The following is a 23,992-nucleotide window of genomic DNA, read 5'->3' as shown; positions in this document are numbered from 1 at the left end:
CTTTTGTCCACCCCGATTATTTCCAAACCCTCGACTTTTTCTTTTCCTCTGGATCAAGGACAACACGCTTCTAAACACTGCAGAATTTCCACACCTCAATTTTTTTCACTTAACAAGAAATTATTAGCCTCTCTGAAAAAAATCCGGAGTCATCATATTTCATTCTATATCCACTTTTATGCTTAAAAAACATGTCTAACATAGCCTGGTTTGCTTCGCATTGTGTTTACACATTTTCTAAAGTATTCTCCCAGTACTCTTCTCCTTCGTGAAGATTATCCATCACAATCTGAAATTGACAAAGTAACTCGCGCGGAGGTACCTTTTGGAGGTAGTGATTTCAAGTTGAGATTTTCTTTTTATAGTTCCGCTATAAATGATGGCTTTATTGAAGTTAATCAAATATGCTCATGTTAACGAAAAGCACTTGTGGTCTTACTTTTTAGGAAGTGTTGATAGAAATGAAAAACAAAAGGGATAAAGAAAATAACCATTAAGGAAAATAACAGACATACTGTCCCAGTAAATAAAAAAAATAAAAAAAAAAAAAAAAAAAAAAATGGGACAACTGCTTAACAATCATCAGACTCCAAACTAATCAGGAATGTGATTATATCCAAAAAATTTTAACCGCAGATCAGTAGTACAATGTCAATTTCAGGCGCAGATTCTTCCTCCTGGCTGTTTGGACCGCTTGAATGTTGGTATTATATGAGAGATGCAGGTCTTCTTCCTCAAAAGCTGCTGATAATAGGAAAAGTTGCCCTTATGTTGAACATACTTGAAGCAATTCACTGGTGTCCACGAAAAGAGAAAATGAGTCCATAATAAACATGATGTATTGCTGATTATTTTCGGATGTTGGGAGAGGTCCGAACTAAATCCAAACACATCTTTTTGGAAAGGGAAGGTGACGTCGTATTCGTTATACTGTATGTCGAGAGCTTGTCTCCTTTGAATATGCCCACATTGGCTGCACGTCCGTATGAAGTCCTCAACTTGTTCGTCGATGTTCTCCATCAGAGATTTTCGGTCTTGAGTAGTTCCTTGGCAACCGCCGTTGACACCGGCTTTGTTATCTGTTCATGCCGCTGATTTTTTTTCAGAATCTAGGATCGCATGACGATCTTGTTGGTCTTCGTGCCGGAATGACGAGCAAAGCCTGATCTGTGGTACATGTTGAGAATCTCGCTTGGTCAAATGTTTGGTCACCCAAATAAAGAGGCTGTTCTTTGTGTGAGTGCGAGGTGTTTTGAGTCGTTGATGACAGTAATATCTGGGCGCTATTAGACCACAAGTACATAGACACTTCAATGGTATTGTACGAAATAAAGTTTATGACTGTGATTAAGAGCATCACTGAGAGACAAATGGTACGAATTTTGATGTTTCTTCCTTACTATCAAACACATGTTAATGTGCTTATTGATCAAAAAAAAATTTGATATTTATTTGGTATGTTTATGTTGAGGCCATCGCAGGTATGTAAGTCTTTCAGTCATTGAATGTATGGAAAATGAAGATGCAATCGTTTCATAAGAGGTTGACACCCTGGGGCGGCGTCTTTGATCGAATCACAACAGATAAACAAAAAAGAAAAACAATAAATAGAAAGGGAAAAAAGAAGTTGGAAAACAGAAATAGATACAAGGAGCTTAACCCAAGCTCCACTGGGTGCTTAGCCAGTCATAAGTCACGAACGCGTTGGGCTTGGAGCAATCGGGTGCACGAGCCTTCAACGTCACCTACAGAAACAGGCATTGATGTTAATCATCTTTGATTCTTATCCCCTTGGATACAAGTGGGTAACTTACTCTTGGCAAGGCAATGGTGCTGTTATCCGAGTTGGAATGGAAAGCCGCCAATTTGCCGTAGCCCTGAGGACTAATGATGCGATAATCCGCTGCACTCAAGAGCCAGTTCTCAATGACAGCGCTGTTGACACCGGGCAGCATGCGCTCCTGCGTGACTTGGACAGGGTTTGTCACGTTGATGTATTTAGATACTTGGTCGGGTTCAATGTGATCGATGGGCAATCCAGTGACGACCATACTCGTATGCTGCGATCGACCTTGCAAAAACCGTTGTGCCAGGTTGCTGTTTTCATTCATCGATACAAATTCGTCACGCAGTTTGGTGGAATCGGTGATCAAAAAGTAAACCACGCGCTTGTGATGAGCTTGGCGTTTCGCATCGGCGAGCTGGTTAGCGCAGGTCAAAAAGTAGTCCCACTTTTGGAGATTGTTCTGATCGAGTTGAGGATTGGCAATAGCGTTATCGTCCGTACGGATTTGCATGCCAATAGTTAGCACGCTATCCAGTTTAAATAATGCCTTGAAAGCATTGTAAAAGCGGCGCGATCCGATGGTGGGCTGGAAAAGGAAGTCCGTAAGGCAACCAAAAGTGTTTTCCTTACTAAGACCGATTTTGGCCATCATATCAGGATAAATAGCCGATTCTTGGTAGGTACGAATGATATATGCACGGTTGGATCGCACTTCAAGATACTATATGAAGATAACCCCTGTTAACTTTTTTTTTCAACGGCCATACACTTATCGTTTCACTTGCCTTCTCTGTCCAAAGTTCCCTGAAATCTTGATGACTACCGTTGGGAAACATCGTTTCACCGAGCTGTTTCCATTTCTGGTTCAACGTATCGACCGCTTTGAAGCTGAAAAATTCACTATCTTCCTGATCGAATAATCGTCGCATCTCGATCGGGTCAAAGCTCCAGTCAATGTTGGGCTTTTCAAATAATAACTCCAAGGGGATCGGATTTCCGTTGGCCCAGTGGGCAAGGTAGGCGCGATCCGTGATAAGACCGTAGAAAAACGTAGATATCATTCCTAGAATCGTTCATCAGTTTTGTCTGCGTAACCAAGAAAAAAAAAAGAAACTTTGGATTGTCCTACCGCTCATTCGATCCGCCAGTCCACCACAGCCTCGGTTGCTATTTTTAGGCACTTCTTTACAGTAATAAGAGATAAACATTGGCTTATCTTCGTGCTGGAAACTTTCCAGGTCACCCGCTTTCAACCGTTCCAGCTGTTCCAATCGACGTTCGTGCAAAGCTCGATATTTCGCTTGCCACGTACCGCATTCGCCGTTTTTATTATACGGTATTTCGTCCGTAAATCCACTGACGGGATCCCAGCTTTGGCAGTATTTGTCATAATCGTCGGGAGCTACATATTCCAGAACCTTGAGAAGCGAATCGTCGGGGGAAGGAGGGCTGTATGTTCCATCGGGACTCATTGGCAACATAATCTTGGATGGCAGCTGGCACTTGTCTTTGCTTTTCACGCCGCCGTAACTGGCAGGTTCCACCGGAGCTTCTGCAACGGGGTGATCCTCAGCAACATTGGACGAACCACGCCACGACAGCTCTACATTTGGAATGCGTGATGTTAGCCTTAAAAGCGAAGCAAGATAAGCACGGAGTGCGTGATCATCATTACCAGGATAAACGAGGGATCCCAAGGCCATAAGAAAGACAGCGACCAAACTCACCATGGTGAGTGCTTTGGCGAGCTTATATTTAAATAGCAAGCTATTCACTTCGCCGTTGGGCCCCACACGTTGATAGGGCATTCCAGATACCATTCGCTGGAGTTGAAGAAAGAAAAAAGAGAACCTTGGGTGACGAAAAAGGGAACAGGGAAACCTCGGGAAAAGGGGTTACTGGCACGAAAATAAAGAAGATTTTCTCGGGCGGCATCTGAAAGCCATAAATTGACGTTTTTTTCTTTTATTGCATGAGCGTCAAAGAGCGGCTCGGACAAGATCGGCGAGGGAGCAGGAAAATTCAAAAGCTAGTCTAAAATTTATCTACTCTGGGAGAGCGAGATTTCACGTGCGATCATCAAAAGTATGGACCTACAAATGGATTCTTGATGGAAAGGAGTAGCGTCGAAAATAAAGCTCCAGTGAGCCGACCGGAGACCATGCAAAATACAGGCAATAATGAAATAGGAGGGAACATATATGAGGCACACAGCGGACTTGTCATTCAGTGTGGGATCGCCTGCTTTCAAGTGAGTTTGATGGTATTTTAAAATCTCGATGCTGCCATTCGCTTACCAGGGGTGCGCGTATCTGTTGGGAAAAAAAATGATTTGACAATGAGACCATTTTTTATACGTACTCTGAAAAATCAGCGTTGGTTTTATACCGAACTCGTCCAGCAGTAAAAATTACGAGGAACCCGGAATAGTAATGGAGCGATACACTTGATCTGGAGAGAGTATCCATCGTTTTACCTCTAGCACCCACACCATCCATTTGTTCACTGGAAAAAACGGATATGACAATTGATCAAGAAGTACATAAATTTGATCATGTTTTTGTGTGCACTATATGATGAATGCAAGTTGCTGACGCTTCAATGAGCAGTAAGTGACCAAACAGTGGTAATAATGATCCATGAGCAAAGATGGTTGTTCACAATAAAATGGAAAAAAAAGTTAAATACACTGACAATTCTGGGTGAATTATCTGACCTGTCCATTCATATTCTGCATGTGGAGTTTGAACCAACGAGGCCCTCATGTATATGATAATTAATCATATGGGGCGCCACCCAACACGACAGAGATCCTGAACATGGCACATAACTTAAGCAAGACCATCATACATGCGATGTGCAATCATATAGGACGTCACCCAATATGATTCTTATGGGGCGTCACTCAACAAGACAAAGATCATGAACATGGCACGTAACCCAAATAAGGCCACCTACATGGGGCGTCACCCAACATGATAGAGACCTTTACAAAAGCAAAAGGAGTTTTTTTATTTTTCGAGTGCACGTCGTCATCAAAATTTTCATGTGCCCAGCACCATCTCCCGTTTTCTCTTTTTATTGGATCGAGGTTGAGGAAGCCTAAGACTGCATTTGATTACACCTTCAGCAGAAATCGCGCCTAAAATGGTTGTTGTTGTTGCCCGTGTTTTGGGAACGGTGACCACTGCCGGTGTACCTTTTTTTGACCATGCCATACTACGTTTCAAATTAATATGGAACGCAGACTCTTCAAAAAAAGGCACACTTTCTCGTAAAGTCCATGTCTGTATGATACCTGAAGATGGGGTTTTCAGAATGATAACATAGTTATGGAAATTGCTTACGTTGATAGAGTCACCGCGGGTCTAGTGCGTTTTAATTACAATTTATAGTGGGATTTTGCCTTTTCAAGAAACGGCTCGAGGTATCCAGTTATAATTGCTTCGAATGTGGGGAATTTCAATGTTCTCTATGGAAACATCGGTAAAAGAGAGAGAGAGAAAGGGAGGGAGGGAGAGATAAAATAATGTAACTTGACTATGGTACAATCCGTGTGACTCGAGGGATCCTGCTGATTGTTTTTACTTATTCCTGTGGGCTAGCCGTCAGCAGTGGTTGATGATCAACATCGTCTTCATTCTTTGGTGACTGGAACACGCCGTTATCTCGACGTCGAAAAATCCCAATGGTGGTTATGGAAGCAATGTAAACAGCAACAAACAATAGACTTGTCAGAAAGCCAGTCTCTGTGTAACAAAGTGCGGAACCATACGTCAGGTTATTATCTGATTTGGTAGTTTGTTGTTACACGTATCACTTACTGTATCGCGGTGCATCTACAGTAATGAGCAAAACCATCCATCGATGATGAGTATTTATTTTTTGGCTCTTGTAGATAACTCTGTTATCAGCTCTTACCCGTTACTGGCCAAAGCACAATGGGTGCCCATGTAAACATGAGGGAAGAGGAAGTGTTCATAATAGCAAGTGCCATCGCTTGCACTTCCAACGACGTTGATGATAATATTTCGCTTGCCCACGTCATGGTGATCTTGGTTTTTTTGGGTTACCTTACGAAATCTCCATAAAACGCTGTTTGTGTACATACCGCAGCCGTGGAACTAAGTCCAGCGTGAGCCAAAATAAATGCCACATACAAGAAGCCGAAAGGCTGCACGAATACGGAAAGCAAGCTGTGAAAAACGGTGAATAAACCATACTGGCAGTCCTCTTTCACTTTTTGGGCAATACCTGCAGCCAATAAAGGCAAAAAATGCGGGTACAAGGATGCACCTATCAATGAGTGTAACCACCATTGCATTATTAAGTTGACCTGACTTTCCCGATATTCTTTGTTCAATATACCATAATCTCGTCTGCAATCGATCACTAACGAAACCATTACACAGACCGCAAATCATGGTAATGATCATATCCGGCTGAAGAAAAAAAGTCCGCTTCAGCATGAAACAAGATTTGGTAGTTGTGAATTCGATTTTTTTTTTTACCGTAGTGAAGAGGTTCGCCGAGATGGCGCTGTAGCCAAGTTTCTTGGCCACAATGCCCAGGACATGTGCTGGACCTAATCCTAGATGGAGAGATGCCCAACACAAGACGAAAAGATACAAATACTTGTTAGAAAGGGTATCTTTCAGTACCACGATGAGTTTGGATCGCTGACGATTTGTTTGTTTGCCTTCGAGCTTCAGTCGGTATAGAGCCAGGTTTTTTTCCTGTTAAAATTTGTGTTAGTCATTATTATATCATTGTCGAATGATTAGCATCACTTTACTTTATCACTAAGCCATTGGGTATTGTTGGGGTAGTCGGGAAGATAGAGGTAGCCAAGGACCACTAGACCAGCGGTGATCGTTCCATCAAAAATGAACATCCAACGCCATCTGATAAAGAAAAAAATAAAGAAGGTTATCAGCACAATGATCAAAATATAACCAAGTATCAATCCTCACCCACTGATGCCGAGGGTACCATCCATTGTTTTCAGCAATCCCGCTTGGATTAAACCGCTTAACGCACCACCGAGAGCTCCACACACAGCCAGTAAGGAATTCCGCTTTCCCAGTTCCTGTTTCGTATACCAGTTACTGATCAGGAACACAATCTGATAAGAGAAAAAAAAATCGTCAGTGTCACGTTTCTGAAATCCACCTCTGCTAATACATACTCCGGGGTAGAAGCCAGCTTCTGCCAAGCCAAGAAGAAAACGGAGAATGCAGACCGCACGCACAGACTGTACGCAAGCCATTGACAAGGTTAGGACACACCACACAAATTCCATCGCCGGAAGATAAATGGATGGTCGCAACCTGGATAACAGCATATTGGACGGAATTTGCATGCTAGATAGTGTCAGCTTTTTTTTCATTGTTAAGAGCCGTTTTCTCTTTCTTACTTACACAAGGTAACCAATCATAAACATCACTACCATCCAATTGTATTGGACACCGGTGATATTTAGCTCCTCTTCCATACCACTAATGAATGCATTCGCTACAGAAATGACATGCATCGTGAGAATTCACCTCGATCGCAATATGAACCAATGTCAGCGAGTACCTAGGTTGGTGTTATCCAACGTTTTGACGAGATTGCCAAACATGACAAACAGTAGCAAGCGTCTGTCTAAGCGTCTAACAAGAGCCTTTTCCTCGGCGGAATCGATGGGCGAACCAGATACACCGCCCATTTGCCGTAGTTCGACATCATGGTGCCATTCATCTTCCGTTGCGTCACTTGAGAGAAGTGGAACAGTGCCTTGACTTCCATGTAGCATGCTCAGAGCTTAACGTTTGGAACAGGTGTAGGGCGGGTTCCTCTGGAAAATTAAAAGGAATGTGCGGGCGGAGTTCTTCCCCGATCTTCAGAAGCCAAATAATTAGCTGACTTGCAATGCTCCCGCCAAACCCGTAAGTATTATTCACTGTCATTCTGATAGCCAGGCGTGCTGTCTAAGCAGGTTGTTCCTCGGTAAAGGACAGATAGGTCACAAAAACTCTTTTTAATGACGCGATCACAAAGCAATGAAGCAAACGATACGCGTAGCCCCTGAATTCCAGATAACCAAGGATCAGATAAAACCAAAACACGTGTCAAGATAAGTGGAGTCAAGTTTGGACGGCGGGATTTTCCTCTGGTAAGTAGATTTGAACCTAAAGTAAAAGATGATTAATGCAAATGCAGTGATGCATGAATATCCGGCTGCTGTATGATGTTTGCCAAATCGAATGACAAGCATAAATTCCGATGAACTTCCTTGAATTTGGGGCCCGTTGAAGATCCCCTTAAATCAAAAAGGTTACACGAGTTATTTTTTTTTCCTGGTTGCTGACGCTAAAATAGACCTTTCAGCGTTGGCTCGGAGAAGAGCTTGTTCAGAACCCATGGATGCACTTCAATCGTTGGGAAAGTCTTGGCAATTGACTTTTGCTCAACTTACTACAGCCATTCACCAACTGTCATTTCTCATCACCGGTCTTGCCACTACGCTCGGTGTTCAATGGTTGTTCTATAAGGGTGCAGCAAGTAAGTGCCAACCCATTTCGAAAGAAAAAGCAGACGGCCATGCTCATCATTTCGTTTCGTGCAATCATCGTTTGAAACAAACAGCTAGCGACAGTTACCTGACTCAACTCGCACAGTACGTGGGTATGGTGTGTGTAGGTTTCATTATTCCATTTCTTCTCCGGAACAAAACAGCATATCGTAGTCTAGGCTCCGAGGACGACCATGACGAAGTAGGTTATGCCTTTCACCCACACGTCACGATGTTTCCTTGTTTTACCTATTTTATTTCAGAGCGTTCATCCACGTATTAGCATGGAACTATTGGCCCAAAATAGTCACAATGATGAAGAAGAGAAAAGTCCAAGACTGTACACTGAAGGAGCCGTCAATCATTTTTCTGTCATGAAACTTTCCATGCTCGATGTCGTCGCCAACTTTTGCGTAACCCTGGGTTTTGCAGTGATCGGCAGCGGGGTAAGTCCGTCAACGCGGTGAGGAGGAGTGGCAAGAAACAGATGAATTAATTGAGCTTTTTTTTTTATAGATGTACCAAGTGATATACAGTAGTGTAGTGATCTGGTGCGCCATTCTTACATACTTTTTTATGCAACGTACACTGACAAAAATACAGTGGATCGCCATCTTTGGTACAAGTGCTGGTCTGGCGCTGAGTTCCTTGGATAATTTGCGTCAGCAATCTCCGCAGGACAATGGTAAAGCAATCACCATGGCTTGTTCCCAATGATTCGGGCACACTAATGATATCCCTGCGTAGCAACCACCAGTTCTTCCCTTTTAATGTTTGGTACTCTCATGACGCTTGGTGGTACCTTTTTTTATTGTAAGTTGTCACTTTTTGTGCGCTGTTCCTACCGTGACAATTAACCGGTCCTTTTGTTGTTGGGTTCATTAGCTTGTGTGTACGTTTATTCCGACCATATCTTATCCAAACAGTTCCCGCCGCCTTTGCCAGCACGAGTATGCTTCTTCACTGGAGTTTACACCACCATTATATCTCTACTATGGATCACCTTTTATACCGTGCCACGCTTTGATCAATTGATTCACGTCGACCAAGATGTTTCGCTGGCTCAAGTGTGTTTAACCTATGCCATGGTCGTGGTTGCCAATGCAACCCATTCTTGGAATTATTACGAGTTAATTGAAAGAACTGGAAGTGTAAGTGTTCAATATAGGATGGACATATGCCCAAGATAGGACGGCATATCGATGCAAAACAAACAAACAAACAAAAAACTTTACTGTTCACAGGTCGCCACTGGAATTCTGCAGGGACTTCGCGCAGTATTGGTCTATGTCATTAGCCATGCGTGGTATTGTGGAACGGATTCTGCTCAATGTAAGTATTTTTGAGTACGCTGGGAAATCGACCGATATTGACATGTATTTTAGGTTTTACCGTATATAAAGGCTGTGGATCCTTACTTGTCGTCGGCTCGGTGTTGCTATTTACACTCGGCAACAAATCGGCGGCATAAAATTTGCTTTCCCCAATTGCATTGTTCGTTTTTTTATTTTTCTTCTTCTTCTTCTCCAATACATCTCGGTTGCATTTTTCCACTTTGAATTGCCCCGATTGCTTCATCCTTCTATGGTTCTATACAGCTGACGATATTCCCTTTTCTTAGCCGTATGTGATGCCAAGCATGTCGAGCACCAATTCCAATGTATCATAGCATCAATACTGAATAGCCTTCAATGCAATAAAATTTTATGGTCACACATCATACATCGATCATGTGCAGAAGATGACGGTAGCATTTGCACAGCAGTAAAGCAGAAAGCTCAAATTTCCATCCGAGATCCACCACTGCACAGAAACATACGATACTGTACCACAACAGCAATAAGCCGAAGATCCTCTCTGCGTTCCATGACAGCACGAAATAATGTCGTATAGCTGTCCATCCACTTTATCCATAAGCCTCCCTACAATATTGGTAACCATGAATGGAACGGTTTTGAAAAAAAAAACAGTAATATATGTATGTTCTGATATGAATTAGAAAGTGGACAAATGTAGATGTATAAAGAATATGGTAAATGATGAAAGGGATGCAGTAGGAATATCTGTGAAAAAAGAATAAAAAAGAAGGGGGGGGGGCGGTTTGTTCGTTTGACTGCCAGGGATGGCGAACGAGGAGAAAACGATGGCAAGGTTCTGTTGCCGAGAATGACGTTATGAATCATAATGATTGCCAATCCGCAACGGTTGCTTATGCGTTTCTTTTGGCCGCATTGCTGAAGACCACATAAATGCAAAGAAGACTGAAAAGCAGACAATCTGGTCGAGAATACCAATAAATGTGAGTACCGTGCACCGTATACTATTAGTTTCATACATACTATGGTCTTGATCGATATTTCATCCACAAAACTGTTGAGAATTTCAGCAAAGGTCTCTGCTAGAACTTTGGTTCTAGTAAAACAATAAGTACCTCTACGATCAGAAAGGGTCAAAAATTCAAATGAAGAAGCATACCTTCCAATCCACATGGGCCGATGGATACATTGTTCCCATGTTTTGCACTGATCTTCCATATGCGGTCGTCGCGTTGAGGGATCGCACATATTAGCTGCATAAAGTTTATTGCAGTGAATTGTCTCATCGAGCATATCTACAAAAAAGTGTCAGCTGAACGCTCATGAAAACACACGCCATCCATCAATGTGCTGTACCTGATTCATAAATCTCCAGTTTTCGGATAACATCTCGTTTCAATGCTGATGCAAACTGAATGGCGAGGTAGAGAGCGAAAAGGAACAAGACGAGGTTGATTCCCATGCGAAAAAGACTACGCAGGGTTAGTCAATGACAATGAATTTGGATGTAGAGGTATTTTTTCACATACCCTGACAAGTAGTATATCAAGCCACGGTGATGCGCAACAGGGTCGTGTTTAACGTGAATAAAGGGAGGGGAAGGGTAAGGTGATTGCGGCGAGACATTGGGAGGTGATCCTGATTGTGTGGATAACGATAACTGTGGTGGCGAGAAGGGGCTACGATCGTCGCTGACCGATCGTGCTGGTTGTTGGCAAGGTTGTTGGCAAGGTTGTTGATATGGAACGACTGGCAATAAATCCTACCAAACGATAAGTACGAATGTAACGGTTGTCCAAGGCGACAGCGCAGCGAATTACCGTCTGTACGTCAAGCGATTCCGTTTCCGGCTCCATGACAGAAGTTTCATGGGATAAACTTGATTCTGGGGCTATGGTATCTTGATTTGAACTTTGATTATGATCCACCTGGTTGCTGTCGTTTGTGATTTCTTGATCGTTATCTTCCAAGGTGATGCGGCTCAAATCGTCAAAGACTGAATATGATTTACGAAACGAGGTATGGTCCTCAGTGGATAGATAGGATTTGGGTAAAAAGAAACTGAACGAGTTGCTCTTGGGTGCCAGTTCATCTTTGCGTACTATGAACGTTGATGAGGAAAGACGATTATCGTTTTTCAATCAGTCCATGGTCAGTTACTTACAGTAAGGATGATCATCGTCACATTTGGCAGAGCCACTGAATACGCTGTACGCAAACACCGGTGGATGTTCATATTCGAACTCCATGGGGGCTTCAGTTGTGCGCTTATGATGCATTACTCAAAGGCTTGAAGAAATGCGGTGAATAGACAAACGAATTAGCGGGCCAAAAGTGAGCAACTGGCATTCCATGCTGTGTCTGCTTGCAAAACTTTGTACACCGTGACGGCCGATTGGTTCGGGCGGGCGCTTAATGTAATTTTGTCATTCTCATGCTGCGGTGATTTGGGTGGATTCCATGGATGGGGTGTTCACATCTTGCAACTTGCAACTGCCCTTTTACGTTCAAACTGAATATATCATGTTAACAGGATAAAATAAAACTTGCAGTGGCTGCACGATGATTAATATTTAACGAACCTGTTCTTGGTATTTTGACATGAATTTTCACTTGCGAGACAAACTGCTGCCGTATTTTCTGAAAATGAAAAATGTCCAGCTGAAACAGATAAGCGTCGTCAACCTTTTAATTTTCTTTGAGAAGGATGGCTTCATCAATGTAATTGTGAACTGTCTCCGTTAAGTACAGCTTCTAAACTTGGATCACTCTAATTGCTTAAACCTCTGACTGATCCATTGCCTTTTTCTCTGTAGTGTATGCAACTACCACTAGACTTTTTTGACGCACGCATGATGAAAAGATACAGAGGGAGTAAAACAGCTTTCATGCGCGATGCACTTGCACGGATATGGCTGATCGATCAGAGTCATTCTTTATCTTCTGCTTCAGGTTTCGATTGTTAAGGGAAAAAAGTAAATGCCTGCAAAACACGGCAGCTTGGACAAAACTATCGATACAAATGTGTTATATACAGTATGCCGTCCATATCGTGGGTGGGTTGGATGTGGTGAAATTACGGTTTCCCCGACGGATCCTGATATGAGCACATGATAGTGCGTACGCAATGGATCGATCTCGCATATAAGATGGGTCATAAAATTGATTCACCGACTAAGGCTCAGAAAAAGTGCCTGTATTTGTGGGGCTTCGATAAAAGTTCTGTCTTGCTTTTTTCCTGCGCTTTTTTGCCATGACGAATCTCGGAAACAAGAAATTAACCATCTGCATTGACAGAGGAGGCACATTTACTGACTGCATTGGCTTTCTCGGAAAAGCCGGTGAGGAAGACTATCAAGAGTTTGTCGTGAAACTTTTATCGGAAGATCCCGCTAATTACGCTGACGCGCCAACCGAGGGTATTCGCCGCATTGTGGAGCAAGCCACTGGCATCAAGCACCCTCGCAATGAACCGGTGCCCACAGACAATATTGGTATATTTCTGTTTCGGCACAGGAATTACGACAAAGAAGATCATTGACATGCTGTTTTAGAGAGCGTGCGAATGGGAACCACTGTCGCTACCAATGCTTTACTGGAACGCAAAGGCGAACGTTGTGCCTTGCTGATAACGAAAGGTTTCAAAGACTTGTTGGTCATTGGTAGGCTTCCCTGCATATCAGTATCGAGAAACGAGTCGCTCACGAAAATATTTCAAATCAGGCAACCAGTCCAGACCCAAGATTTTCGATTTATCCATCAGCAAGCCTGATGTATTGCAGCAAGGCGTGATTGAAATTGATGAGCGGTAAGACAGATGAAGTCGCCTATCACTTGGACTCTGTTGAGCTGATGGTTTTGGGGAAAAACAACAGAGTTATGCTAGTGAATTCTTTGGCCTCGGTGGACCGTGTAGAGGAACCACACAAGTTGGAGGATGCCATGGAAGGCATTTCGGGCGAATGGGTCAAGATTCTTCGTGAACCAGGTTAGTAGTAATACGTGCATAAGATCAATGCGAGATATTGAGAGTTTCACTTGATTCTCGATGTAGACATGTCCGTCGTAAAGCAGCAATTGCAAAAGTTACTGGATGATGGCTATCGAAGCATCGCTGTCTGTTTGATGCATTCATATACCTTTCCTGGTATGCTCTTGGGTTTTTTTATTTGTTTCACAAGAAAAAAGGCTGCATGCGAACTGATTTCATTTTTGGCAGGACATGAGCAGGCCATTGGTGACCTGGCAAAGAAGATGGGATTTTCCCACGTATCACTGTCCAGCGAAGTGATGCCTATGATCAAGATCGTTCCCCGAGGAACTTCGGCCACGGCGGATGCTTACCTTACGCCTTGTATTCAGAATTACATCAAAGGTTTTGTCAGTGGATTTGATGATGGCTTCGAAAAAGGAACTTCGACGTTGCAATTCATGCAAAGCGATGGTGGTTTGGTCCCGGTGAATAATTTCTCCGGTTTCAGAGCCATCCTGTCCGGCCCTGCCGGTGGCGTGGTCGGGTATGCCTTGACAACCTACGATGAAAAAGACAAGACACCCGTCATTGGTTTCGATATGGGCGGCACCAGTACAGGTACGATACTCGTGGAAAATTACGTGTGTGTGTGGCACCATGGTAACACGCAAGTTGAAAGACGTCTCGCGTTTTGATGGTCACTATGAGCATGTGTTTGAGACAACCACCGCCGGTGTGACTATCCAAGCCCCTCAGCTCGATATCAATACAGTCGCTGCAGGTGGTGGATCCATGCTATTCTTCAAAAATGGCATGTTTGTCGTGGGTCCCGAGGTAAGTCGGTTTGCTTTATCGTGGAGAAATGAAGCATGTCAAGCAAGCAGTCTGATCGACGGTTCGCATTCTAGAGCGCGGGTGCTCATCCTGGTCCCGCATGCTACAGGTACGTGAGTTTACACAACCTATCATGCAATACCAGTCTGACGAGTGATTTTCTTTTAACAGAAAGGGCGGCCCGTTGGCTGTCTCAGACGCCAATTTGTTCCTTGGTCGATTGTTGCCCGATTATTTCCCAAAGATTTTCGGCCCCAATGAGGATGAGCCGTTGGATATTGAAATTGTGCGTCAAAAATTCTCTCAACTGGCCAACGAAATTAATAAGCATACGGGCGAGTCGAAATCATTGGACGAAATTGTATACGGTTATATCAAGGTGGCCAACGAAACCATGTGTCGACCAATTCGTGCCCTGACGGAAGCAAAGGGCCATGATACCAGTAACCACGTTTTGGCCGTCTTTGGCGGAGCGGGTGGCCAGCATGGTAACGTCAATTGCAGGGGGGAAAGAAAACATCATCCGTCCGGGTGCTAATGTTGTTGCTCTTTTGCCCGTATGATGTAGCTTGCGGCATTGCACGTAATTTGGGTATTTCGAAAATTGTGCTTTACCGACACAGCTCAATTTTATCGGCTTTTGGCTTGGCGTTGGCGGATGTTGTGCATGAACTGCAGGAGCCTTCTGCCGAGACTTTGACAGCAACTTCGATTCCTGGACTTCGGGAACGTATTGAAAACTTATCGGCGCGCTGTCGCGAGGAGCTTTCTTCCCAAGGATTTGCAGAGGATAACATTGAAACCGAAGTGTACCTCAACCTACGATATGAAGGCACCGACTGTGCACTAATGACCTTGCAACCTACCCATAACCAAGATGACCCATGGAACTTTGAAGCCGAGTTTGTAAAACTGTATGAACAAGAATTCAGCTTCTCTTTCCCCGATCGAGCCATCAACGTAGATGATATCCGTGTTCGCGGTATCGGTAAAACGATGAAGCACGATAATTTGACAGCTTATCAAGAAATCGCCGATTTGGAATCGCAAGGCAAGGTGAAGCCTGTAGACGATGCTGCGCGGGACAGCTTTACATCTGTTTATTTCGAATCCGGTCGTGATGATAAAGTCCCTGTGTTCCAGCTCACCAATTTGGCGCCAGGATCGTTGGTATCAGGTCCCGCCATCATTATCGATAAAACGGCCACCATCGTTGTTGAACCTTTCTGTACCGCATTGATCACGTCTCAGCATATTACCATCACTGTAGGCAAAGGAGAAAAGAAAAAAGTGACCACAGAAATGGAACCGATTCAACTATCGATCTTTTCTCATCGTTTCATGAGTATTGCGGAACAAATGGGAAGAACGCTTCAAAAGACGGCCATCAGTACCAATATCAAAGAAAGATTAGGTAAATCTGTTGCGCTGTTGATACATTGTGGACTGCTGATGACTGAATCCATATATGCTTCACTAGATTTCTCCTGTGCGCTCTTTGGAGCGGACGGTGGACTCGTGGCCAATGCGCCTCATATTCCTGTCCATTTGGGTGCCTTGAGCCATGCAGTAACGTATCAAATGAATTACTACAAAAGCAACTTGCATGAAGGCGACGTGATCATGACAAATCATCCCGCTGCTGGAGGATCGCATTTACCAGGTACCGTAGGAGACTAACAAAACAGTAGATACCTAGTATGCCTTTCAAAACTGACACAGAACCATTGCAGATATTACGATTATTACACCCGTTTTCAACGAAGGCGAAATTGTATTCTTTGTTGCGTCCCGAGGACATCATGCCGATATTGGAGGCATTTCTCCCGGTAAATGACCAACCTGTACCAAAAACTTGCGTGATTTACTAACTCCTTTTTTTTCTTTGCTGCTATTGCTTTCATCACCTAGGTTCAATGCCACCGCATTCGAAAGAGGTAGGAGAAAAAGATATGCCAACATAATCAACTGATTATTAAAGCGTGCATCAAAAGCTTTATGAAGAAGGAGCTGCTATCAAGTCGTTCAAAATCGTATCTGGTGGTAAATTTGACATGGAAGGTTTGGAAAAATACTTGTGTGAAATTCCTGCGTCTTTCCCTGGTTGTTCCGGCACGCGTTCACTGCGTGATAACATCTCTGGTAAAATAAATTCATAAAATGATGCTATGTTTTGTGCAGATAAGACTAACAATGCATTTACAGATCTCAAAGCGCAAATTGCCGCCAATCACAAAGGTATTACGCTGGTGAAATCTTTGATTCAAGAGTACTCTCTGGAAGTGGTTCAAGCGTACATGATGCATATTCGTCGTAATGCGGAGTTGGCCGTACGCAATTTGCTCAAGCAAGTGGCTTTGGATCGCAAGGGTGAAGATCTTGTGGCGGTCGATTATATGGACGACGGTACCCCCATTTGTTTGCGTGTGCTTATCAATGACAAGGACGGAACCGCCACATTCGATTTTGAGGGCACAGGTGCAGAAGTGTATGGCAATACAAATACACCGCAGAGCGTGTGCCACAGTGCCATCATCTATTGTATTCGTTGCCTTGTAGGACAAGACATTCCTCTGAACTCGGGATGTCTCGAACCGATTGATATTCGCATCCCCGCTCGTTCCATTCTCAGTCCTTCGGAAGACAGTGCCGTCGTCGGTGGCAATGTGTTGACGAGTCAACGTATCGTCGACGTTGTACTGAAAGCGTTCAACGCTTGCGCGGCTAGCCAAGGATGTTGTAACAACCTCACCTTTGGCAAAGAAAATACCAAGGAAGAAACAGGAAAGACTGGACCAGGATGGGGTTACTATGAAACCATTGCAGGAGGTACGATAAAACCGATCCCATGCAGCAAAGATACGCCTCACTCAATATTAATTAGGTAGCGGTGCTGGCCCTGATTGGAACGGACAAAGCGGTGTACATACAGTGAGTGAAAAAAAAAAAGGATTCACTCGCCTACTTTTTTTTTTTAGCAAACGTAACGTGCTTATTGTTAATAGCATATGACGAATACACGTATCACGGATCCAGAAATTCTGGAACGAAGATATCCTGTTTTATTGAGAGAATTCTCTATTCGTCAAGGTTGGTGTATAGCTATAGTTTGAGACGATATCCCAAAAATGGTGCTCAAGTTCGGCCTTATTGTTGTAGGTTCTGGAGGAAATGGTTTATTCCACGGCGGCGACGGTGTTGTCCGTGATATTGAATTTTTGGAAAACGGTATCCAGGTATCCATCTTGTCCGAGCGTCGTGTGTTTAGACCGTACGGTCTGATGGGAGGCCAAGATGGTCAATCCGGTATCAACTACTGGGTGCGCAAGAACGAAGACGGCACGGAACGCTTGGTGAATCTGTCCAGCAAAAACTCGGCCTTGTTTAGCAAGGGAGACCGCATCATTATTGAAACGCCAGGCGGAGGAGGTTACGGTCATGCAGACGGTAACGCTAATAAGCCTCTTTTCGCCAAAGTTACCCAAGGCTTGAACAACTTGGTCAAAGCAGGAGGTAGCCTGGGCCTTCACAAGGCTTTATCTGAAAGCAACTAGGGCAGGGTAGAAAAAAGACTACGTACAACCTGCAACTCTTCCCTGAATGTGTAATCTTTAGAAAAATGTGCAAAAAGGGAAAAAACGATATCGATATATTCGCACAATACAATGGCTGATATGCTGTATAGTATGGTGTTTTACATGTCATGTAAAAAAAAAAAAGATCTATGCCAATTTTTTCCGTTGTTCGTTCATCCACTTAATCCAATGGCACCCAATCTCTGGGATTCTTTAATACTTCTTCCAAGTCTTCTTCCTTGGATCCCGGTTCTGGCACGTGCATGTATTCCCAACGGGCTGTCAATGGGAGGGACATGAGGATAGCCTCGATTCTGGCACCAGGGGTTTGCAAACCAAACTTGGTACCTCTATCCCAGACCAAGTTGAATTCCACGTAACGTCCGCGACGGATTTGTTGCCATTCCTTCATTTCCGGGGTGAAGCGCATATTCATGCGTTTCTTCATGATGGGGATATAAGAAAGTGAGAATCGGTTGCCCATTTCCTTGACAAAACTAAACACTTCGTCGGCCGGTTTGTCATCTAAATCATCAAAGAAGATACCGCCAATGCCACGCGATTCGCCGCGGTGCTTGTTGTAGAAATACTTGTCGCACCATTGTTTGAAGTTGCCGTAATGCTTTTTATCAAACTTGTCGCAACCTTCTTTCAAGACTTGATGGAAATGGATGGCATCTTCTTCATACAGGTAGCTTGGCGTCAAATCGGATCCACCGCCGAACCACCACATTTTCGGTGTACCGTCCGGGTTTTCAATCTCAAAGTATCGATAGTTCATATGCACTGTAGGAGCGTTGGGATTATGGGGATGCATCACCAGTGAAATACCGGCAGCAAAAAATGGGACCGGACCATCGGCACTGATATCCTTGCCTCGATCGTGACGCATTTGTTCGACCGCAGCTTTAGGTAATTGACCATATACAATGGAGACACCCACACCCGCCTTTTCAAATACGTTGCCATCTTGAAGAACACAGGTAATGCCTTCTCCACCTTCTTGTCGTTGCCACGTCGTGCGGGTGAACTGCTTTCCATCCAGTGCTTCAATATCAGATACGATACGGTTTTGCAAGCCCTTTACAAAAGCTTCCATACGCAAGCGCATAGGATCTTTATCAGTGATCGGACCTTCCGCTCGCTAGATTCGTAAAATGTTAAAATTCTAGATCTCAGTCAACTGTTACAAATACAAGTTCTGTTTTACCCGTTGTTTATCGTCATTGGCGGCATCACAATAAATCTGACAAAAATCATATATGTATCAGCCAAGGAACTCGATGCAATACGGGTGATATTTCTCTCCTTTTTTTTTTTTTTACCTTAGGAGCGGTCCATAAGCTGAAAGCTAAAGCACTGCCAGCTGCGGCAAAAGCCCAGTATCGCGATTTATTATCTTTTCTAGCAGAATTAGCTGTAGCGACTTTGGCAGTGCTGTAAAGACGCGCTCGACTCGACGAGAAACTGTGGGGAATGGGTATATATATTAGCGGCAAGTCGCACACACGCGGTCAAAATGACAGTATTTACAGATTCGTTGCGCGAGGAGTTACGAGGCGGTTGGCATGGCGTACTATTTTCAATGGTTACCAACTGTAGTTTGTCGTGTCCGTAATTGAGTTCGCTTACATGTTCGTGTCGTGTTCCCGGATAACATTGCTTGAGATGCCCAGAAACAGCGAACTCGAGTGCGGGGAAAAAAATTGGGGAAAATTTCAAAACAACCGGAAGATAGCCGTTCACCAGGAAGACTGGGATCGGAGTACCAAATCTTAGGCGATCCTTCAAGAATTACAAATAGGAATCGCTGCTCGCTGACCTTTCAGGAAGTAGTTGCAACAAACGCATCACAACATTCATCGAATATGTCCGTAGTATTTAAGCCTACTGTATTTGTGGCAAAGAAATAAGATTGGGCGCTAATCTCTATGCAAAATCATACATATCCTCGCATTCATCGATGATTGTCAACGCACAAACGGTTGTCAAATTGCAGCGGCTTGGAAAACTTGGGCGTTTCCTCACAGTTCTGCAGCCTCGATGTTGTCCACTCTTGCATTTAGGGTCACCCCATGCGTGCGCTGAGACAAGTCACGTGCAACCGTCAGATCATCCTATAATTCTTCGAGAGAAATCTTGGCATCCCTATTTGCCGCTCAATAAGTTCATAGGCAAAAAAAATCGTATGAGCAGCTCTTTTGCGTTTGATAGGTACCTGCGGCGAGTGATACAGTGCAAGCTAACTGACAGAGGGAGGCACGTGGGTAACTCCAAGCCGAGCACTGCCGCTGGACGACAGCGGGGGTTGAATTTAGCTTGGGTTATGCAGCCGCTGTTCCGGTGGCTTGCGGTCACAGAATTCCATAGTTTCTTAAAAGGTCAAACCCCGGTATCACACGTTTCTTTCTCTTGTTAGAACAATCGAAATATACACACACACCCCACAATGACTTTTACATATGGCTATGAACTGGGTAAGCCTTTCGCCTGTATAAACCCAACGGATAGTACTTCTCATCACTAACTCCACCTTTTTCAGAGTCGGGTCATGTCGTAGTACCACCACTCCTGGCCAAAAAAATTACGGTCTCAAGTGCAGCCAACACCAACCGATGGGTCTTCTTTGGCACAAGGGAAGAGATTCTTCAGTGGATGCGAGAACATAACGATATCCAATTGGAAAACTCCTTATTTGCATCTGGTCGACCCGTTTCCTTCCAAACACATACCGAAATTGTGATTGATCTTCAGTATTTCTACGATGCGGAACAGTCGTACTACAACTACTTCCGTTCATTTTTCACCAGCGACTATAGTGTGGAACGTGTCAAGGTGGAAATCCGCCCTCGTGTCGACAGCAAGGATCATATTATTAGTGCTTTGTCCCGTGTGATTGTGGCCAGCGGTTCCAAGCTGGGTGAGATTGTCGATGAACTGGAACGTGAATGGAATAAGCCTGCCGCCAGTTACTATCAGCAAGCCATCAACACCTTTAGCGATGACCCAGTCCCAAGTCATATCATCAGCACTGACGCTCCAATGACGGTCCAAGTATCCGCTGATCAAGTCAGTCCGCAAGCTTCCCCCAATCCTCTCCAGGGACATGCTTAAAGAATCTTACTTTCCTTTCTCTCTTTCTCATTCTCTCCCCCTCCATCCGTTTTTCTTTCTGTCTAGCTCTTATCCTTTCTATCGTGTAATAATATACTCAAATCAAATGATCGGGAAACCGTCGGATGATCTTTAGTGATGAAATGTTATATTTTCTCTAATTACGGGTCATTTACAAAAGAGAAATCATATGAATGGGAGGAATAAGTTAACTGATAAAAAGAAACGCGATGAAAACTAGCAGACAACGTGCAATTTAGAAAGATGCTATTGGGTATGTCATGATGGCAGCTATTAGAAGGCCGCTGAGAAGATGGAAAGGTTGAAGGGTTAGCGCCGCAACGTCGTTGGATCCTCCGGCCTGGTTCGCATTCACGCCACCATTCAAGGTTCTGTTGGTTGGCACTGCCGTGTCTTTGTATTGACAATCGGTAGACGAACATAGACACACATTGTCAATGGGATCCCACCATTTAGTACTAGCAAGTCAATGAGCATTGGTGCAACAGAGTTCATTCCTTTTTTTTACAGAGACACTTACTCGCAGTTGTTGGGAAGAGGCCATCGATAGCCAGCTGTGCCATTTTGAACAGAGGATGCTGGTGTAGGATTATCCAGGGTAGGTGCACTGCCAGGACAATTGAAACATGTCTTGAACGTGGTGGTGCCAAAGTTGCAGCTGTTAAAGTGGAGGATAAAATTGATAAGCATGATGTGCATTGATGAGTGAAACCGGTGCTCGCGCTTTACCTGTTATAGAGGTTGTCATCGATTTGACCATTGTTATCGTCGTCCAAACCGTTGCAGATTTCTTTGGCAATGACTGGTTGTTGGCACTTCATGTAGTCCTGTTTGGCAAGTTCGGATGCTTTCACGGGGTTCATCATCCACTGCAGCAACTGTTGGTTGGTGACAAACCATACATCAGGTTTATCGGCAAGCGATTTGATAAAGTTTACAAGACCATTGAGCTTGGGAGCAGGATCATCAAGACCAGGATATCCAGTAAGATGAGCTAAAAATAATGATATCTAGGTTAGCAAATATACCTTTGGTTTCATCACTGTGAAGATAACCTACTTGGATGAACGTAAATACCAAAGGGTTGTCTCCCACCATGGTAATGTCGGTTGAAGGCATCCATACTCCCTAATAGGAAATGTCAGATTGGTTGGATCTGCTCAGGGAGGAGTCTCTAGCGACGAATAAAGCCTTACATTTGGCTACGTCTTCAGGCTGACCTGCCATGTATACATCCATCAATTGCGGGATACTGCCGTTATCTAGTACTGCATACATGGGGACTTCCCATAAACCAGGTAGTTTCACTTCACCGGCCGTGCAGATACCGGTCCAGCAGTCGTTGGCCATGCCATTATCGAGTGTGTACGGCCAAAAAACATCCTCGGATACTGCACTTGCGCTTGAATCGTATAAGAAGCCTTGTTTGTGCAGCAAGCCCAGTGTATCTTTTGTGTAATTTAGGAAAGGAGCGCGGAAGCCTCTGACCTTGCCGTTGGGAATACCACCATACGTATTCAGCATGGTCTTGCAGCTACTGATTTCCTCTATTTAATAACGGTTAGAATCGCTGACAGGTTATTCTTTTTTTCAGCAAATTACATACGCTCCGATGGAGTGCCCACATGAGTGAAAGTATGGCTAATGAAAAAAAAAAAATGACAGTAAGCTCATCATTTAGCCGATGATACAAATGTTTTAACACACTTACTCGGCGATTTCATTGCCTTGGGAATACCATTCCTGAACCAAGGAAAAGTCGGTATATTGCATTGACACAAACCTAGCAAACATTATGAGCAATAGAAAATGTGAATATTCCTGTGAGAATCTTTTTGTCTTACCATGTTCCGCGTGCGGGACATCCGTTTGGATTCCTGTTGAAGAATCAATAACAAAAATTGCATTAGGATGTTATCAAAAGCCTGGTTTGAGATGGGGTTTGCCTTTGATCCAACTTACGTAACGTTGAGCAATTTTCTAGCTGTCTTCAATAGTTCGGCCTGGATACTGTCATCGTATGTGATGGTAACAAACTGTCAGGTAAACATTAATAATGTAAGTCGTTATTGGGAACGCCTGCTCCTTGTAATAATACCTGTGGCGTGTCGGCGGGTGTCATATTATTTGGAGGTTGCTTGGAGGCACACAGACATCCGTTCGCTAACGTGCAAGTGCTAGGGTCACAAGAATAGGATGATGCTGTCGACGTGGTTGGAACGGGTATGGTTCCCCCTTCCTGTTGAGCCATGGCATCTTGGAAACAGAGCAAAGTCGCAACTGCACTGATGAGGACAAATGGCTTCATAGCTATTCAAAAAAAGATGGAATGATAGGATAAAGGACACTGGTGGTGAAGTAATAGAGGCGATTTTTAGGGGTGTCGTGAAGAAAGGAGCAGTTTAAAAACGAAACCTAGCGGGAGTTTCAGGGCAACGTCGAATACTCGCCATCTTTTTATGTCCCCTTTATTTAACCCTTCATCTTCTCTATGCAAAAGCTGCGTGCTTTTTCTTTTTGGAGGATAATCGCAAACCACCGAGACTTCCTTGGCCCCCTTTTCTCCACTCCTGTTTGTGTTTCCCTGGACAGAACATGACTTGTAATTTTTTCTTTTTACTTCTTTTATTATTTGCATAAGATTCCTTGTTGCCCATGCTGTAAGGCTGTTATTAACGGAGAGAGTATGTGTAAAGATGATGCGGGTACTGTAATTGCTACTTGAGAACAGATTCATAGAATGTTTGCTTTCAAATTATAAAAATGTTATTTTCATTTTACCGCACAAAACAAAAACAAAAACAAAAACAAAAACCT

At 43.8% G+C, this 23,992-nt stretch overlaps 8 protein-coding genes across 8 annotated transcripts; 3 read left to right on the top strand and 5 right to left on the bottom strand.

Annotated features, from left to right (window-relative positions):
• Positions 1-1,349: 1,349 nt before the first annotated feature.
• Positions 1,350-3,775, bottom strand: BYT42DRAFT_558149 (uncharacterized protein). Its single transcript, XM_051566973.1, has 5 exons — positions 3,462-3,775; positions 2,916-3,389; positions 2,572-2,849; positions 1,815-2,507; positions 1,350-1,745 (listed from the first exon to the last, which is right to left on the bottom strand). Exons 1-5 carry the CDS (start codon positions 3,604-3,606, stop codon positions 1,656-1,658), a joined length of 1,680 nt encoding a protein of 559 aa, XP_051427749.1. The 5' UTR covers positions 3,607-3,775; the 3' UTR covers positions 1,350-1,655.
• Positions 3,776-5,696: 1,921 nt separating this feature from the next.
• BYT42DRAFT_592133 (major facilitator superfamily domain-containing protein) lies at positions 5,697-7,496 on the bottom strand (the record flags this gene model as incomplete). Its single annotated transcript, XM_051570598.1, has 10 exons — positions 5,697-5,840; positions 5,898-5,982; positions 6,041-6,082; positions 6,155-6,228; positions 6,298-6,420; positions 6,582-6,690; positions 6,760-6,911; positions 6,975-7,149; positions 7,207-7,300; positions 7,367-7,496. The coding sequence occupies 10 exons, from the start codon at positions 7,494-7,496 to the stop codon at positions 5,697-5,699; spliced, it is 1,128 nt and encodes a 375-aa protein (XP_051427748.1).
• Positions 7,497-8,190: 694 nt separating this feature from the next.
• On the top strand, positions 8,191-9,532 carry BYT42DRAFT_490813 (uncharacterized protein; the record flags this gene model as incomplete). Its single annotated transcript, XM_051564029.1, has 6 exons — positions 8,191-8,336; positions 8,421-8,544; positions 8,606-8,788; positions 8,946-9,027; positions 9,090-9,155; positions 9,228-9,532. The coding sequence occupies 6 exons, from the start codon at positions 8,191-8,193 to the stop codon at positions 9,530-9,532; spliced, it is 906 nt and encodes a 301-aa protein (XP_051427747.1).
• Positions 9,533-10,280: 748 nt separating this feature from the next.
• On the bottom strand, positions 10,281-12,067 carry BYT42DRAFT_558140 (Di-sulfide bridge nucleocytoplasmic transport domain-containing protein). Its single transcript, XM_051566972.1, has 7 exons — positions 11,823-12,067; positions 11,479-11,759; positions 11,188-11,420; positions 11,015-11,130; positions 10,818-10,953; positions 10,682-10,754; positions 10,281-10,619 (listed from the first exon to the last, which is right to left on the bottom strand). Exons 1-7 carry the CDS (start codon positions 11,935-11,937, stop codon positions 10,515-10,517), a joined length of 1,059 nt encoding a protein of 352 aa, XP_051427746.1. The 5' UTR covers positions 11,938-12,067; the 3' UTR covers positions 10,281-10,514.
• A 571-nt stretch (positions 12,068-12,638) lies between these two features.
• BYT42DRAFT_558137 (Hydantoinase B/oxoprolinase-domain-containing protein) lies at positions 12,639-18,124 on the top strand. The gene is made up of 19 exons (XM_051566971.1): positions 12,639-12,714; positions 12,776-13,152; positions 13,213-13,320; positions 13,382-13,466; positions 13,534-13,646; positions 13,713-13,805; positions 13,878-14,249; positions 14,311-14,465; positions 14,540-14,574; positions 14,637-14,953; positions 15,034-15,879; positions 15,946-16,128; positions 16,199-16,294; positions 16,377-16,402; positions 16,460-16,607; positions 16,671-17,294; positions 17,350-17,396; positions 17,471-17,555; positions 17,625-18,124. Exons 2-19 carry the CDS (start codon positions 12,912-12,914, stop codon positions 18,017-18,019), a joined length of 3,969 nt encoding a protein of 1,322 aa, XP_051427745.1. The 5' UTR covers positions 12,639-12,714; positions 12,776-12,911; the 3' UTR covers positions 18,020-18,124.
• A 97-nt stretch (positions 18,125-18,221) lies between these two features.
• BYT42DRAFT_610990 (Coproporphyrinogen III oxidase) lies at positions 18,222-19,610 on the bottom strand (the record flags this gene model as incomplete). Its single annotated transcript, XM_051571443.1, has 4 exons — positions 18,222-19,184; positions 19,251-19,286; positions 19,366-19,507; positions 19,597-19,610. 4 exons carry the CDS (start codon positions 19,608-19,610, stop codon positions 18,222-18,224), a joined length of 1,155 nt encoding a protein of 384 aa, XP_051427744.1.
• An 879-nt stretch (positions 19,611-20,489) lies between these two features.
• Positions 20,490-21,154, top strand: BYT42DRAFT_610989 (uncharacterized protein; the record flags this gene model as incomplete). Its single annotated transcript, XM_051571442.1, has 2 exons — positions 20,490-20,517; positions 20,583-21,154. The coding sequence occupies 2 exons, from the start codon at positions 20,490-20,492 to the stop codon at positions 21,152-21,154; spliced, it is 600 nt and encodes a 199-aa protein (XP_051427743.1).
• A 125-nt stretch (positions 21,155-21,279) lies between these two features.
• Positions 21,280-23,619, bottom strand: BYT42DRAFT_209423 (uncharacterized protein). The gene is made up of 10 exons (XM_051562554.1): positions 23,274-23,619; positions 23,138-23,211; positions 23,020-23,052; positions 22,887-22,958; positions 22,782-22,816; positions 22,372-22,722; positions 22,235-22,303; positions 21,905-22,169; positions 21,696-21,833; positions 21,280-21,633 (listed from the first exon to the last, which is right to left on the bottom strand). Exons 1-10 carry the CDS (start codon positions 23,481-23,483, stop codon positions 21,411-21,413), a joined length of 1,470 nt encoding a protein of 489 aa, XP_051427742.1. The 5' UTR covers positions 23,484-23,619; the 3' UTR covers positions 21,280-21,410.
• Between the last annotated feature and the right edge of the window lie 373 nt (positions 23,620-23,992).

Source organism: Radiomyces spectabilis (assembly GCF_025331425.1).
Source record: "Radiomyces spectabilis strain NRRL 2753 chromosome Unknown BYT42scaffold_2, whole genome shotgun sequence".
Classification (NCBI taxonomy): domain Eukaryota; kingdom Fungi; phylum Mucoromycota; class Mucoromycetes; order Mucorales; family Radiomycetaceae; genus Radiomyces; species Radiomyces spectabilis.
This window is presented reverse-complemented; position numbering and strand designations above follow the sequence as displayed.

Bases quoted from the DNA above. Each gene is read 5' to 3' on its own strand.
- BYT42DRAFT_558149 (XM_051566973.1), bottom strand. From the start codon at position 3,606: ATGGTATCTGGAATGCCCTATCAACGTGTGGGGCCCAACGGCGAAGTG. The intron at 2,508-2,571 runs GCAAGTGAAACG...ATCTTCATATAG, and splicing joins GGGAACTTTGGACAGAGAAG to TATCTTGAAGTGCGATCCAA. The intron at 1,746-1,814 runs GTAAGTTACCCA...CTGTTTCTGTAG, and splicing joins GCACCATTGCCTTGCCAAGA to GTGACGTTGAAGGCTCGTGC.
- BYT42DRAFT_558140 (XM_051566972.1), bottom strand. From the start codon at position 11,937: ATGCATCATAAGCGCACAACTGAAGCCCCCATGGAGTTCGAATATGAA. The intron at 11,760-11,822 runs GTAAGTAACTGA...CAACGTTCATAG, and splicing joins TGACGATGATCATCCTTACT to TACGCAAAGATGAACTGGCA. The intron at 10,954-11,014 runs GTACAGCACATT...ACTTTTTTGTAG, and splicing joins ACTGGAGATTTATGAATCAG to ATATGCTCGATGAGACAATT.
- BYT42DRAFT_558137 (XM_051566971.1), top strand. From the start codon at position 12,912: ATGACGAATCTCGGAAACAAGAAATTAACCATCTGCATTGACAGAGGA. The intron at 13,647-13,712 runs GTTAGTAGTAAT...TTCTCGATGTAG, and splicing joins CAAGATTCTTCGTGAACCAG to ACATGTCCGTCGTAAAGCAG. The intron at 16,403-16,459 runs GTAGGAGAAAAA...GTGCATCAAAAG, and splicing joins TGCCACCGCATTCGAAAGAG to CTTTATGAAGAAGGAGCTGC.
- BYT42DRAFT_209423 (XM_051562554.1), bottom strand. From the start codon at position 23,483: ATGAAGCCATTTGTCCTCATCAGTGCAGTTGCGACTTTGCTCTGTTTC. The intron at 23,212-23,273 runs GTATTATTACAA...TTTACCTGACAG, and splicing joins CACCCGCCGACACGCCACAG to TTTGTTACCATCACATACGA. The intron at 22,817-22,886 runs GTAAGTGTGTTA...TTTTTTCATTAG, and splicing joins CAAGGCAATGAAATCGCCGA to CCATACTTTCACTCATGTGG.